The sequence below is a fragment of the Siphateles boraxobius genome, unplaced genomic scaffold, assembly GCF_051911475.1.
Source record: "Siphateles boraxobius isolate OS27281-9 unplaced genomic scaffold, OSU_SipBor_1 130, whole genome shotgun sequence".
Classification (NCBI taxonomy): Eukaryota; Metazoa; Chordata; class Actinopteri; order Cypriniformes; family Leuciscidae; genus Siphateles; species Siphateles boraxobius.
In genome coordinates, this window is record NW_027508734.1 from 32,030,768 (window position 1) to 32,047,994 (window position 17,227).

The 17,227-nt window shown below is 37.4% G+C and overlaps 1 protein-coding gene across 5 annotated transcripts in view; it reads left to right on the plus strand.

Moving 5' to 3' along the window:
- Positions 1 to 17,227, plus strand: part of phkb (phosphorylase kinase, beta) — a 68,667-nt gene that overhangs the window by 27,651 nt on the left and 23,789 nt on the right. For all 5 annotated transcript variants that reach the window (XM_077229261.1, XM_077229259.1, XM_077229260.1 and 2 more), the window contains 6 exons: positions 2,309 to 2,404; positions 3,679 to 3,876; positions 7,042 to 7,099; positions 7,928 to 8,005; positions 9,255 to 9,413; positions 10,160 to 10,254. In XM_077229261.1, coding sequence (XP_077085376.1) covers positions 2,309 to 2,404; positions 3,679 to 3,876; positions 7,042 to 7,099; positions 7,928 to 8,005; positions 9,255 to 9,413; positions 10,160 to 10,254 — 684 coding nt within the window. The remainder of the gene's footprint in view (positions 1 to 2,308; positions 2,405 to 3,678; positions 3,877 to 7,041; positions 7,100 to 7,927; positions 8,006 to 9,254; positions 9,414 to 10,159; positions 10,255 to 17,227) is intronic.

Below are 17,227 nucleotides of genomic sequence, written 5' to 3' on the forward strand. Positions count from 1 at the left end.
ATGTACTAACACCTTTCTTCATCTTTATAGTAATAAATGTGTCTGCTCCTGCATAGGGATGTAATTCTTTGCATTCATGTTTCCAAAGCAAATGGAGAATCGAAAGGAAGTGATCAAGATTATTGGGTCAGATTGCATTTGAGCTATCGGTTTTGTCAGATTTCCAACTTTAATGAATGGCGAATACTTTTTCCATCTATCTGATTTTGGTTCTCTTTTCTTTTTGGAGTGGTCATTAGTGGGATTAATTTGTTTTGGTGTTGAGGGAAAATCAAGATGGCAGTGGGCCACATCCATTATATTTGGTAATGGACCGGAAAAGTGATAACATCCTCAAAGTGCATCCATTTTGGACCCCCCTCTCCCCTCCCCTCCCCTCACCCCCATCCACATACAAATAAAGGCCCTTCGGATTGGATTATTAAGTCATTGGTAACCTTGGTTGTTTCTCAGTTTAAAAGAAGTTCAGACCAGATTTAGGAATATGGTGTAGTTATTTGGACACTTTAGTTTTGTTGTGTTTTGACCTTTTGCCAAGTTTGCCTTTTTCTGCCTAATGTGGCTCTCTGTGTTCTGTCATTAGCAGGAAACATGTTGTGGTATGAAAGGACTTTATGGAAGTGACTGCTGTAGACAGTGTTGTTTTGAATTAATGGAGGACTCAAATGGCTGGCTTTGCCATGTGTCTCTCAGTTGGATGGAAGGCGTGCTGTGTCATCACATGGGTTATGTTATTAATGATGGCTCTCACGCTCCATTTCCTCAACTAACTCTCAGCGTGGACTGCAGAGCTGGCACTTTCATGTGTTTCTTTGGAACAGGAGCTGTCAGAGCAGGATAAAAGCAGGTAGATCTTAAACGCCATATGTTAAGCTAGATATTGCTCAGGTTTCTGATTTTAATTAAAGCACCATAATTTTGAAACCATTTTACAAATTCTCTTGTTTAGATTTAAGGATGGGCTGGATTGTCAACTTGTCAACTAGTCATCCAACTACCAACTTCGTTTAGAGAGGTGACTATATATGCATATCTAAAAATATATATTTAACATGCTGACAGCATTCTGTCTTTAGAATGCTAAATGTCACATAGCAAATTTCAGCATGCTAAAAACTACACCAAGAAGTTATTGTTGTTTTTTTAATTCACCCACATTGATTTTTATTAAAAATAAAAAAAGTCAGTCATCAGTTAATCACCCTCATGTTTCTACAAACCCTATGCAGACTTTTGTTCATCTTTGGGTTTGGAACATTTGGTTTTTAATATTGTCAAAAAAAATTTGAACACGATGAAAATTATAGTTTTGTGCAATAAAGATATGTATCTATAGACATACATCCACACTTAGATTTACATAGTTTAGTGCTAAATGTTCAAGGTTAGCTAAAGTCAGCTCTTGTTTCAGTCAGTAGATGATGCCATGTTCTGCAGGAGTCTATATATCACTGGCACGCCTCCCATTCTCACACTCTTCACAGTCATTTACATTACAATTCCTCTCAGCATATAAATTGTTGGTTCAGAAGCTCGTATGAGCATTTTGTTTCTTTGTTAGCTTCTCTAGATGAGCTAAATGTGCCACAAAATGGTGCTTGTTGTATAATCGGTCTAGGCTCGCGGAATAAGCGAAATTGCTCTCAGTTTAAATGGAGTGGTGTGAGAGGAATACAGAGAAAACAGAGAAGAAATTGTTTGTTCTGATTGGATGGCCCTTGATGACTAAGAAGACTAAGAAGATATATGTATATATAACTCTCAGCGTGGACTGCAGAGCTGGTAGTGTGTGTGTGTGTGTGTGTGTGTGTGTGTGTGTGTGTGTGTGTGTGTGTGTGTGCGCGTGCGTGCGTGCGTGCGTGCGTGCGCGCGTGCGTGTGTGTGTATTTTTGTATTTTTAAAAGTGTGTCACTCACTGTCTAGGCTGGTGTAGACTATGCCTTCCAGCTGAGTTTATATTGTGAATCTCATTTGGGGATAGTGAGGTTGGTGGTTTCAAGGTTTTTCAGGCACTGATGTGGGACTGTTGCTGTGACACACCTCAACCCAAAATAATCTCTGAAATCTGATGGTAAATGCTGCATATGAGCAGCATTATTATGTGGTTTTATGGAAAGGAGGATTGGTTTGATTTTAGGAGAATGGACCTTTACATTTCCAATATGACATTTTTAAGCCAATCTTGATTTGTGTCTGTAGTGTTTGTAGTCCTATTATCACCTGTAACCAACACTGCTGAATTCCACCCATTAAGAGAAGGTCATTATAATGTTTGATTTGTGATGTTTGTTTTCCTTCTGCCCTGCAGGGATGCTCCTGGTCAGTCATTTTTGTGGATCTGGATGCTCATAACAGGAACAGACAGACTCTGTGCTCTCTCTTGCCGAGGGAGTCTCGTTCCCATGTGAGTTATTTTGCCTACTCTGCATATACAAACTACTGATCCATTATTGATGGGGTCGTATCATACTTTTTTAAGGATTTTTTTTCTTTCCTGAGGTCCATTTACTGTACTGTTAGTCTAGGTTTCTTGCATGAAAAACATTTGTCATTCATAACCATTCTCCACCTTAGAATTGTACTGCTGTACCTGTAAATGTCAATGTAAACAGCCTCTTTGCATATGAAATGAGTAACAGAGTTCAAAAGCCATTCCTTTAGCTGAGACCTATTTATGGGGGTGCTTGATATAAACTATAGAAAATCACTTAACGATTTTAGTCTTAAACCTGAAAATGTTTTTGGATATCTTTTAAAATGACATATGACATATCACACTATGTTGAAAAAGCTAAAAATTGTCAAATTAAACATTTCTGTTTCTTTTTGCTCTCAGTAAGCCGCCAGTTAGCAAGCTAACAATTTAGCATACCAGCTTAGCGCAGCACTAAATGGTTTAGAAAAGCTCTTTGCCTTGCTGGAATGTGCTACACCATTGATCTGACATTAAGGAAGGTAGATATGATTCTGCAGGTGGATGGGATGGGATGTGTCTTCTGAAACCGGGAGGATTGAAGGAGAGGGTGTTTGGATGGAGTGAGGTGTGCGTTAATGCATTTGCTTTTCTGACCTAAGTTTTTTAAAACTTAGTTTTGATAAATGTTTCTTTTATACTGAAACTAGTGCATGTACCATGTTTTCATAGTACATCAAACTCTTTTAATTCGAATTGTCAAGAAAAATGTAATTTATTGTGAATATGGCCCCTATAATAGCATCTGTACAGAAAGCTGCATCCATCAACTCAAAGATTGTCCTTCCTGTCCTACGCTATATCCATTAGCATTGCATAGTTCACATTCTTCTCTGTGCTAAATTAAATGGAAAACAAAGTGATATCTGTCAAATAACAGGTAAATTAGCACAATTAAGCCAAAATGAAGTCGGTGCATTATGCAAAAATGTTCTTCCCTTGTAAGTTGAGTGAGGTTGTTCTAATCTATTCTGTGGCTTGAAGTGGATAGGATTATGTATCGCCTGTATTAAAGCTTCTTCATGATTCTGACTAATGTGTTATTAAAACTGCAGAGTCTAATGTAGAAAAATAGCCCATTCTCAGGAAGAGAGTGGTCACTTAACCCTACGTTCCCTCGATATTTCCTGATGGAAAGCAAATTCAATGGAGGAGCAGTGAGTCGCTCAATGTCTGTTTCTAATGCAAGTGCTCTTGTCATGTAGAACACTGATTCGGCCCTCCTGCCCTGCATCAGCTACCCGGCGTTCGCCGTGGATGATGATGCTCTATATTCCCAGACTCTGGACAAGATCGTCCGCAAACTGAAGGGCAAGTATGGCTTCAAGCGCTTCTTACGGGATGGCTACAGAACGACCAATGAAGACAAGAACCGCAGGCACTACAAACCTGCTGAGATGAAGGTGAGTGTGCTTAGTATATCAGCTGAAAGTAAAAAGAAATGGAAGGAAAGGAAAGGTAAAATGAAAAGAGTCTTTTCCCCCATATTTGGGGTGAGTTGTGACTAGCCTCAGGTTTAGCCCTTTTATTTGAGAAACAGAGATTTTGCTATTAAGGTTAGCGACAGATCTAATAAATGGCTTTTTTTACGCATCTTTTAATCTGGTGCAGATTTGTTTATTTATTCATCTCTCAGGAGAATACGAGGGCTGTGGGTAAATCCAATTTGATTGGGTTGGACCGTGAGGATTTTAAGTCCAGAATTAGCCTGGAAACACACTGCGTCTAATTCTGAAATCTGAAAGGGGGAGATTTAACCCGCAGCGATCATCACATCAGCTGCCAGAGCTGACCTCCCAAAAGTAGACAGAAATGAGAAGTAAAAGAAGAGAAGGAATCTTAGTCATGCCAAATGCTCCATCAATACAGTACATTAACCTAATTACTTAATTCACCCAAACAAGAAAGTACCATGGTATTCTCATGTGTTGTAGGCTGTGAAACTATGGCTGCACCAAGCTATTCCTTTATGTACACTATCATTCAAAAGTTTGGGGTCAGTACGTTATTTTTTTATTTGTTTGTTTATTTTAAATTAAATGAATACTTTCATTATTTTTTCAAATAAATGCTTTTCATTTAAAACTTTTTTCGTGAAAGTTTCCAGAAAAATATTAAGCAGCACAACCATTTTCAACATTGATAATAACAGAAATGTTTCTTGAGCATCAAATAAGCATATTATAATGATTTCTGAAGGATCATGTGACACTGAAGAATTGAGTAATGATGCTGAAAATTCAGCTTTGCCATTAAAGGAATAAATTACATTTAAATAAAAATGAACAACACCAATTCCAGATAAGTTGGGACATTTTGTAAAATGCAATAAAATCAAAGAATCTGGGTGTTAATTCTCTTAAACTTTTATTTAAATGACACAAGAACAAAGTGAAAGATTATAGTAGATAATTATATATATTAAATAAATATAAAATATATTACCGGCTTTTGAGAAGAACCGTCGAAGAAATAGATGTGATAGTATGTGATTACGCTAATCATTCAGTACCATTGTATTACGATCTGCCAAATAAAAAAACCAGCCAATAGACAGGTCTGATATACGCTTGTTTGGATGATGTTTTTTAAAAACAGTACTGGTATCCCATGCTCCCTGTACAGTATTTTTGTGAGTGTAATAGTCCTTTTCTTATAAAGGGAATGCAATGCCATTTTATGTTTTTTATGTTTTAAGATACATTAAATCATTGTCTGAACATTACAGGCTGATAACATAAAGATATCAAGAACAAAATTCATAGCACAAATACAAACTCTTCTGCCTGGTTGGAGTTTCCATTCTGTTGAACCCATAACTAAGTTATGATGACAGAGGATTTCAAGCCTGAATGTCTCTCAGTGACTGAATTTCCTCTGGTGCATGATATAGTCTCACTAAGTAATTGTAGTAAGTGAAGCCAAAGACCCCTGAGACTCCTTCTGTTTACTGTGAGTAGGCCTCAATGTCTGCTCTTTCCCACCCAGGAGACATTTATTTAATCTCTCTCTCTCTCTCTCTCTCTCTCTCTCTCTCTCTCTCTCTCTCTCTCTCTCTCTCTCTCTCTCTCTCTCTCTCTCTCTCTCTCTCTCTCTCTCTCTCTCTCTCTCTCTCTCTCTCTCTCTCTCTCTCTCTTTTGAAATCAGAAATTGATATTGAGAAAAAAAGAAGTGGATTTTATTTTTAGTCTTTCAAGGTTTAATGTTAGGCTTCTGGCGCAACTAGTGTTAAGAAACCACGTGTAGTCTTGAAAAATGGTCCTTTAAATCAAATTATATAAAACTGTTAGTTAGAAAGTAGATTAATTTAGTTATTTTCTCTCAGTTTTAGAAAATGTGTATACAAGTAACCCTATTTTTGTCCTGAAACAGCCTTTATGCGATATGCCAATGATGCGAGACCAGTCCAATTAACAGCCTTTATTTCATTACATCCTAATCTCTCACTCTTATCTCCTAATACCACAGCAATTGTCTTGCGAGATTGCTAGCGGAGATAGAGAAGTCTTAATTACATTTGGGAAAGGTTGAGAGAAATTTTGTTTCCTGTCAGCCATCAAAGCATGCTTTAGATTTTGTACCTCTTAAGCAGCTCACAAGATTTCTTTTTCTAAAGACAGATCATTCGAATGGAGGTTGTCATGTAATTGGCAGCGATGAAAAGAGGATCACGGAATTGTATTACGAACGTTTCATGCCATGAATAGCGAGAATATTGTGAATGCATGAGCTTATAAGCTTCATAAGTTTTATTTGCAGCCTGAAAAAGTGGGTTGCTAAATGTGGTATGATTGAGCGGAATAAAACAACATCAGAATGCTCCATGGGCACAAATATGCCCACACAAAAATTGTTTGTTAATCCCTGTTTATTTGGTTTGATATTGATATTGAAATGTTTCTGATGGATTACTCCCTTAGTAAACTCAATCTGCCCACACATGTGCACCTGTAGCCCTAATTTTAAATTCATGTTTGAGAGGTAAGGCTTTCATTTTAACACAGCATCTGTAGGCCCCTCAAATGTTGACTTATACTTCTAAATGAATTTGATAACACAAGCTGCAGTCACATAATTTGAATTAATTATTGCATTTTCACACTCACAAACCATCTCTACATCTGAGTTGATTTTAATTTCAAACCCAAGTGATTCATGGCTCTGCTCTTGGGAAACAGAGACGGAGCACTATGGCTTTTTAATGGAGTTTCTGCTTGACTGCTATACTTTACTTCAGCATAATTGTTTTCTGTTTTCCTGAACTATCGTAACTGGAAAACAGAGGTTGTCTGGCATTTCCTGTCAATGATTTGAAGGGCTTGTATATTATATATATATCTGTATTTTGCTGCAGGTAACATATTGCAGTCAAAGTCAGTCAAATAACGGATTGTGTGGCACTCCAAATGTACTATTCATTTAAACATGTGGGATTTTTATTTTATTTGTACAATTTTACTGCATATTGCACACAGGCAGATTGAGGAATTCATGTACATATTGATTTGTTTAAGTAGTGACTCCTCATGCATCTGGTGTCTTATTCTCTGCCCTGTGATGTTTTTCAGCTCTTTGATGGGATTGAGTGCGAGTTTCCCATTTTTTTCATCTATATGATGATTGACGGTAAGATTCATGGATAATAAATTGTATGCTCGGTAGGATCTATAATAATATATTGTATTGTATTGAGCATACAATAGCATGGTTTATGTTTCACTGTTAAATTTACAGCTGTAAAAAAATGGCAGCTGTATTGTCAGATATTGCATATTGGTGCCTGTATATTTAGCAATTTAAAACTGTATATTTCATTAAGTGATGTAACGTTAATATACCGGTCTACTTTAAGTACCAAAACCTGCTTTTGTACTAATAATCACCATAATAACACAGATGGTACCACAGAAAGCCACATGATAAAAAAAAAAACAGTTCATTGTAAGTTGCCTGTCCATAAAACTTGGCCATTACTCGTGTATAAACGACCTACAGGGTCATTCGCACAAAGACAAAACATCATCAGGGTAGCACACATGACACAAAAAAATGCATTAAACATTAATTTAAGAGAGTGTAACGCAAAACACCCTAATGTACATTACTGACAACAGAAAGAAGAAACAAAAAAATGGGAATATCCTTTTACTGTTTTCCACCATAAATATGGTAGTTCATAGTTTTTCTTTGCAAACACCATAAATTGGACCGTATTTTACATTGCAATTATTTATAATGCGATGCTAAACTATTACCTACAGTTAATCAATTAAAAGGTTTTTGCTGTCGCTTTTTTACACTCTTTTTCTGTACATTTTTCAAAGATTTTTAGAGTGTTGATGGTAAATGTTGAGCTTGCTGAAATCAGAGCCACCTGTAGAATTGTCCCGTCTCTGAGCAGGAGGATGGGGATGGAGTGTTTTGTAATTTCTCTTTTGTTAATCTTTTGTTCAGGTGTGTTTAGAGGAAATCCTGCTCAAGTCAAAGAGTACGAGGAACTGCTACAGGCTGTCATCTTCCAGTCATTGGAGGGTAACTTCTGGACACACACACACACACACATACACACACACGCATGCGTGCAACTTTTAGGACAAACTGCCAAAGCATGTCACGTTGTGATGGACTCTGCTTGCCTGCCACTGTCCTCCAGCCGCTGCCAATGACTGTTATTTTCCCATTACTCTTTATTAGAGTGGTCCTTTCGTATTCATCTCTCCCTCGCTGCGTGATTTCCTTAGACGCGTCTCAGTCAAGTGCACAACAGAGGAGATGCTCATTATTTAAACAGACCAGACCAACACACCGTCGATTCCCCACAGGCAGACAAAAAAACAACTCTCATGCTGTCTGACAGTTCTTCAGACCAGCACTCTTCAGAAGTATAACCACAATAAGCAACTTAATAACTAGTTCAGCTCTTTTCATTTGCTTACAGTGGGCCACAGCAATATAGATGAGAGCTTGGCTTAGTCGACTAAATGATGCTTGACAGAGAAAAGGTGAATTTACAGCTAGGCTGGATTGTGCTGACATCCTTTTTGCTGCTTTCTTCATCTTTTTTTACATATTAATTAAGTAAATAGTCATTAGCAATATCTAAATAACAGAACTGACATCCAATATGAATAGCAGTAGGCCTTAGTAATATTTTTCTTTTTGCAAAATCGCGCAAGCAAGTTTTACTGCTGTTGCACGGAATATGTGTTTTACATTCCATGCAAATTGGCCAGTTAATGCTTTTATTTCTTCTCTGGCAAACATAAAAGTTCCAAAAGTTACAAACCTGTTACTATACATAACTGTTCAAAAGTTTGTGGTTTAAAATAACAGTTTTCTATGTTAATATATATTATATATATATGTAATTTATTCCTATGATGGCAAAGCTGAATTTTCAGCATCATTACTCCAGTCTTTAGCGTCACATGATACTCCAGAAATCATTCTAATTCTAATCCGAAACCATTCGTATTATTATCAATGTTGAAAACAGTTGTACTGCTTCATATCTTTGTGGAAATCTTTTTTTTTTCAGGATTCTTTGATGAATAGAAAGTTTAAAGAACAGCATTTATTTGAATATAAATGTCCTTACTGTCATTACTTTTGATCAATTAAATCCATCATTACTGAATAAATAGTATTATGTATGCATTATTTAAGCACAGTTTGGATGCTGTATTGACCAGTCGGCATCCAACTGCACACCACAGAACTGTCTCATCTATTTACAGAAGACACCCTGGGACTCTTTTTTGTCTAATTTGATTCTCCGCAGGGCACGCTGTTATTCCCAAGTATTACTACGTGCCGGCAGACTTTGTGGAGGCTGAACAGAAGAAACATGGCAGCCAGAAGCGCTTCCCCAGCAACTCTGGGCGTGATGGGATGCTGTTCCTCTGGGGACAGGCCCTCTATAACATCGCTAAGCTGCTGGGTGAGTTCAAGATCCATCCAGAGCCCAGGGGTCAGGGCTGCTTCACACAACGCAGACACGCACTAAGAGAGTTTACATAGATATTCTTTTATTTATTCATGCAGTGACTTTATGCCATTTGATCATATTCCTCAAAAGGAAAGAGGGACGAAACCACTGGGATCCCTCTGAAAGCCGTTGACAAAATGGTTTATGAACCAAACTAAAAAATGAGACCATATTAATAGAGGTCAAAAAATGTTTTTATGAATCACAGTGGTTGTGTGAAAATTTTTTAGCATTATTTATTCAACTTCATGTCCTTTCGGGGACTTGTGCACTATTTTTCAAGTCTTCTGAAGCCATTTTTGTGAGAAACAGACAGAAAATGGAAGTCATTATTCATTAATCTTCTCCTCCACCGTAGCTCTTGACAGATCGTGCCACATCAAATTTGATTTTCTGCAAATAAATTTAAAGTCTAATAACGATCCCTATTAACTATTAACATGATTTTCCCCACAAAATATTGTATTTTCAGCAATGGTATTACCATGCTGCACACCCAGAGTGATTCATATTGTAAGCAATGATTCATGTGTATGCGTTGCAGTAAAATCCAGACCAGCAGAGATATTAGTAATCTACGCTAAGGGCTTGTTTTTAAATCGAAAGCCTTGTCTGTGGTTAAAAATGCAGAGATTTGTTTTAAAGCTTATGTGAACTGGAAAACAGTAATTGGTCCACGTTCTGTGTTTGCTGTTCAGTGGATGGTTTGATCAGCCCAAAGGAAATCGACCCCATCCATCGCTATGTGCCCCGAGAGGATCAGAGGAACGTCAGCATGCGATACTCCAATCAGGTGAGCTGCATCCCGCCTCTCTTCAGCCAACTACGCGAATACTGAAATCTATCCTGTAAACACACATATGAATTGACTGTGTATTTAATCTCTCTCAGAGCCTCATGCATAATTTGTTTTACGCTTTTCTTCACATCTCCGTATCAGTCCCCTATAGATGACTTGTTTTGCAGATCCATTCCTAGGAGATCTGTTAGTGCTGAGACAGATCACACTGTTCTTGATAAGAGAATCCTACAGACACCTGATGTTTCATAGTACTCCCTCATCTGTCTCTATAAACAGTCTGCAGTATCGCTTTTTAATACAGCATCTGCTCATTCCAGTTTTGCTCAGGGTTTGTGGAAAAAAAGTGGAACTGGTTGAAAAATGCACATGCAAATTAAAACAAACAAACATTTCCCTCAATGTAACCTATCTAGTAAAAAGCACATTAAAACTTAATTAACACACGACCCTGCTGGTAAACCGGTTGATAATTATATTAAGTATACACTACCTTTCAAACGTTTGGCACCAGTAAGATTTTTTTCTCTTAATTAACTTTTACTTTTATTCAGCTAGGATGTATTAAATTCAACAAATGTGACAGTTAAGCCATTTATATTGATTTCTATTTCAAATAAATACTGTTCTGTTGAACTTTCTATCCATCAAAGAGTCCTGAAAAAAAGGGGTTTAAACAAAAATGTTTAGCAGCACAACTGCTTTCAACATTGATGATAATAATAAATGTTATTTGAGCAGCAAATTAGAATGATTTCTGAAGGATCATGTGACACTGAAGACTGGAGTAATGATGCTGAAAATTCAGCTTTGGCATTCACAGGAATAAATTACAATTCAGAAAATATAAAGAAATAGAAAGAAATAGAAAGCTGTTATTTTAAATTATAATAATATTTCACGCTATTATTGTTTTTACGTATTTATTTATTTTTTTGCCAAATAAATGCAGACTTGGTAAGCATAACTTTTTCAAAAATATAAAAATAAAAAAATCTTACCAACCCCAAACTTTTGAACAGTGGTGTATGAATTTATTTAAGATTTTGTGTGCGTGTGTGTGTGTGTGTGTGTGTGTGTCTGTGGTGTCAGCCCTGGTCTGTAAATGCTTCACTGGTTTTGCTTCATGACTGTTTGATTAGAATTTTCATGTGATGTCTGTGGCTGTTGGGAAGCAGCAGTCTTGTTACAAAGAAGGGGTGTTTATCATATTCTTTATACATAACATAGCGCTAGCTACTGAATGCAGACTTCATATAAGTATGTGAGGAACCACGGAGCTATCAGAAATGTCACTTCCTGTCAAAAACGTCTGACACTTCTATTGTAGTGAGAATGGTGACTCACGCTTGCAATAAAAACTAACAAAGAGGGTGAGATTAGTGCTGAGCGAGCTTCATTAGCATGTATGCAAGTATGTGTCTTATTTACATACCTGAAGTATAATTTATATATAATTTATATTATAATTTATATATATATATATATATATATATCACCATACGACCGTACACACACTATGCAAGTCGACTTACCCCACAAGAGTAACTTGTGACATATGTATGACGTAGGATGTAGGAGTATCGTAAGCTTAGATGCCTCTCGCGGTTTAAACAAATAGGGCTGTGCAACAAACTGAAGCTCCTCTTCTATTATATAGAAATGTTTTGCTCTTTCTTCTGAGCTTCCACGTTTGTCATTACGTTGTGCGTTGGGTCAGGGGTTAGTCTTCCACCCTAAATCGATGTGTACGGCCGTCTGTCGGAAGCTAGTGATTATAGTTTAGAAAGTTTTAAATATTAATATTTTTCTTACACAAACGCATCGCTTCGCTTCAGAAGGCCTTTATTATCCCCCCGGAGCCGTGTGGAGTGCTTTTATGATGGATAGATGCACTTTCATTGACTTCAAAACAGAAACAGCCATTCACTGACATTATAAAGCTTGTAAGAGCCAGGACATTTTTAATATAACTCCGATTGTATTTGTCTGAAAGAAGATGGTCATATACACCTAGGATGACTTGAGGGTGAGTAAATCATGGGCTAAATGACATTTTTGGGTGATCTATCTTTTTAATTGTATATTGCCAGCAAAATCACCCCGAATAACCTCAGTCCTAGTTAAGATGTAGCTGTAATTTGACTAGTGTTGGCTTGGAAGTTTGTTTAATCAGAGGCAGTGTTTTATTCATGAGCGTTACACCGCTGCATGGGATAGTGGGAGGAGCCATGCTGCTTTGAAGGAGGGCACTGCATATTGCACAGTAATGCGTAACTTGCTTGTCTCTTTGCTTTTGCATCAAAGGCTACACTGGCTAAGGGCACGTTGCCGTGACTGCTGTTTATGTGATGTGTGCATGTGCTGCAGTGTATGTTTGTGGATTGGATGTAGACATATGAAGTGTCAGTTTATGTTTGCCTATGTATTACAGCCTGAGCACCTTTATGCGACAATTATCTGCGTCTCATGGGCTACATGATTGAATATGATTGCCAGTTTGTGTTTATGCACAAGTTGTTCTCAGCCTACACTTGTCCTCCTAACATCTCCCATACTTTGTCCCCAGTATGAAGGCAGATCTTCATTCTGAACCATGTCCTTGCTCAGAGATTAGACAGGCTTTTTTCCCTGATTGATGGATGTACCCTCTTTCAACAAAGCACAGATGGAGCTCAGTTTAAATTTAGAAATGATTGTTCAGCAGAGCAGCCAAGGTGCAGGAAGCAGCCTCGTCTTTTTGCCTTTTAAACACAGAGAACAGCTCTTAAAATGCTTCCCTCGCTCACATACACAAGCTCAGGGAAAGAGGCCTACTTAGCTTTGAAGGCTGTATTTCTCTGATTCATATTTAATTTGATGCATTAAGACAAATGTATTCCAGTTCAGTCCCATTGTTTTGTTGGCTGTTCTCAACAACCGTGTATTTTAATGTGAAAACACAGGATGCTACTGTGGTATGTTTTATTGGAAGTGATTGTTTGGGGTTTGAGTTTAGGACTATGGGGATTGGACGCAACTCGTTCCACATGAAATCTCCTGTCTGCGTGTCTTTTTCATTGGGCTGAGTCACTTCCTAAACACCCCGAGGGATTTCCAGAACACACCACAAATAAACACACTACAAATGGTGAAGACATATCAGTGGCCATACGGACATACGCAGATGTTCAAGGTTGTCTGTCTTGTCTGTCTATCCATCCGTCCATCCAGTTTGTCTCTCGCTGAAACTGTAGAGCACAACACTAACAATGCCAAGGTCAAGGGTTCAAAGCAAGGACTGACAAAATGTGTATCTTGAATACAATGTAAATCCCTTTGGATAAAAGCATCTTGTGAATGTATCTATCATTCGTTTGTTCGTTCTTTCTTTGAATTTCAATCAATTCCATTTCCACCTGCATTCAAATTTGAATTGATATTCTGCATCCCGTTGGCTGCCTCAACTGAAATTCAAGAACTGGAATTTAAAAGACATTCTCTATTCAGTTCTAAATGCAGCACAACCCTGGAACATAAACTTGCACACTTACTATGTTACTTAAATTTATAATAGAAATCCATATAGACGTGTATTTAAGTAGGTGCACATTTACACACATTCACACATCTCGCCTTTGATGGCGAACTAATTCACCCTGTATTTGTTGAGGCTCCTCTTCGTTGAAATTAGTCTTTATAAATGTAAGCGTGATGTGTGTGTGTGTGTGTGTGTGTGTGTGTGTGTGTGTGTGTGTGTGTGTGTGTGTGTGTGTGTGTGTGTGTTTGGGTATACAGAATGTGTGTGTGGGTGTGTGTGTGGGTGTGTTTTAAGTCCTGATAATATTGATGGAAAATTTCCAATGGCCATCACTACACTTGCATAAGCATCCACATGAACACATCGCTCTTAAGAACCTCAATTGTCCACCTTCATGCTGAGAGACACAAACAAAACACTTCACAGTGCAGGACAGAACGATGATGGGTTGAAAATATTAAAGAGAGACTAAAAGAAGGGCTGCACATTTGGGCATGCAGCATTCTGTAATTCTGTGCTGATGGACATGTGGAAACATGACAAATGTGTTGTATCACCGACAGCCAGCAGACGTGATGAATGTGGCAAGGTATCATTTATGTGTCACTCACTCAGTTAGTATAACTCCAGACTTTATAGTACGAGAATCCAAATCCAGTGTCACTCTGATGTGTATTTCACTGGAAAAAATATCTTGGCATATACCTTTCCATGTCATCTCCTAATAAGTAATGATGATCAAGCATTGTTCAAGACAAAAAATGACGCTGTTATTAGGCTGTGAAATATAAAAACAGTGTGATAAGTATTTTCATTTTAATGTTAAAGGGTTAGTTCACCAAAAATATTCACTCCATAATTTACTCAACCTGAAGCCATCCTAGGTGTATATGACTTTCTTCTTTCAGCCAAACACAATCGGAATTATATAAAACAAATATCCTGGCTCTTCTAAGCTTTATAATGGGAGTGAATGGTAACTGAGATTTTGAAGTTCAAAAAAGTGCATCCATCCATCATAAAAGTATTCCATATGGCTCCAGGGGGTTTAATAAAGGCCTATAAAGCTTGGAAGAGCCAACATATTTTTTAATATATCTCCGATTGTGTTTGGCTGAAAGAAGAAAGTCATTTACACCTTTTAATAATTTTCATTTTTGGGTGAACCCTTTAATGCATTTTTTCAGACCAACACAAACATTTGCATGTCATTTTCTTATGGAGAGGTTTTCTAATCTCTTTTTCATCACACTGTGAATAAAATTGACCAACCAATACGTTTTGTGCCTTTGGTAACGTGCACAGAGCCATTGTTACATAAAACTGTGACTTGGTGGTGCATGCGAACAGAGAATTTGGCTAAGCAGCAGCGAGAATAGCAAGAATCTGGACCCGACTCTCTTTCTCTGTGTTGTTGTTTTTTGTGTTTTTTGAAAAACATTATAATTAAAAAATCGAACGGCTGTTTGAAAACCTGTAAATGCTGTTTGACTTTGTTTTCATACATTTTTTGTGAACAAGAAGGTGTTAGAAACCCCCCCCCCCCCCCCTCTTTCTCTCACTTTACTTACTGTCAGTTTTCTACTTTTTTCTCAATAAAGGCAAAAACACCAAAAATTATTAAAAAAAGGAAAGTTGCGCCCTTTTGTAACTGATTTCCATAGGTTTGACCGACTGTTAGAGAGTGCATTTTCATACAGACCATCTTCCATTTGTTCAAACAGACAAATGAAGTGTGAAAATCGGGCTGCATTTCTGTGCTGAACATTTGTGTTGGTGTGAACAGGTCTTACGGCCCAAACCAATAACAGACCCCCAGATCCATTCCAGATCAGTACCCAAATCAGGACCTGTCGGTTCAAGAACCAGTCAGTCCATTTGAATAAAGTAAAATACTGAATTATTGTGGCACTTGATACAGTGAGACACAAAAGTGCATCTAAACCTAATGTCTTTTGGCGTGCTTTATTGATGTTTGATGATTTTTAGATAGGGAGCCTGTGAAATGAATTACAAAAAGTGTCAATGTTAGGTCTGTGTCATTTTCTTTCATATTACTTTTGTGACTGTGTGTTTTATCAGAGGCTTAAAAACACAGTCCCAACCTGTTTCTGAAACTGCTCTGCACAGACTTTCCTTTGGAGCAGCTCTACAGGTATTAGTAATCAGCCTCCTTATCTCCTCTCACTCCACACACTGCGTCTTTATGGGAATTACATCACATACAACACTGCTGACAAGCACCAGACTCCTGAGGCTTTCACCTGCCTCACTTTAATATAAATTGATTTTTTTTTCCTTCTTGTCATAAGGATTGCCGACTATATCTAATATATCTGTGGTCCTTCTAGAGAGGGGTGATGTGTATTGAATTCATAGCAAGCCTTTGTTCACAATTACACTCCCACCTCCTCCAAAGTCCAATCCCCAGCCTTTTCAATTTCTTTAAGGTGATTGTGGCCAGACGTGCACTGTTGCATAGGGAGCCCCTCACTCTAGTATATGATGTGGAATGGAGTTGAAAAAGTAAGCACTTTTTCCATTCTACTTTGGAAAGAGTTTTTTTTTTTTTTTAACATAGGGGTCCAAAAGTCTGAGGCCAATGCTTAAATTGAATATTTTTCATTATCTTATTAAACATTTTTGAAAATCTTTAAACTATTTGTTTATTTGGAGTTTTAAATAAAAAAATCTATCCCAGAATTTCAATATGGTCTCTGACTTATGACATCTCTTAGCTTGATGGAGTGCTTTATCAACTGAAATCTGTATCCTAAAATGCAAACAGCTTCCAAACTTACCAGCTGCAGTGTTTAACATTGAGTACTATCTCACTGCATCAACAAAGAGACTTCTTTGAATTTTGATCTTAAAGGTATCCTACGTTAGGCATCCTAAAGAGCAGCAGTTCACATCGGTTAATGTTTTTGTGTTTTGGCAGAACAAACTGCAATGCGACTGTGGATCTGCCAGATCTCTTTTATCCACATCATATCTCTAAGAGACAGTCCATTGGGTTTACATTGATTTATCACATAAATGGATTCAAAGAAAAGTGGCTTATTTCAGGCTGTCCGATTAGAATAGAATCTTTAAAGTTCCATTTAGTTTGAGATATAATCAAATCGTTACAGCTCTAAAACATTTGCAATAATTTACCATAAGAATGGATTCAGGAAAAATGGCTTATTTGAGGTTGTATTATATTATATACTGCAGTATTATATTATATACTGCAACATTAGCAACGCTGGTGTTGTGTAGAATGTTGTGTTGTGGTTTGCTGCTACTGTCTGCAGAATCAGAAAGCATTCTAATAACATGATATGTGAACTCTGTTTTGCAGTATATTGCATTTGAGGCAACAGTTATAGCATTTCATTAGTCTGTACTTTTACACCACAAGCTGTGGAGTTTTGCCATTAGTGATCCCATCTCAATTCCAGC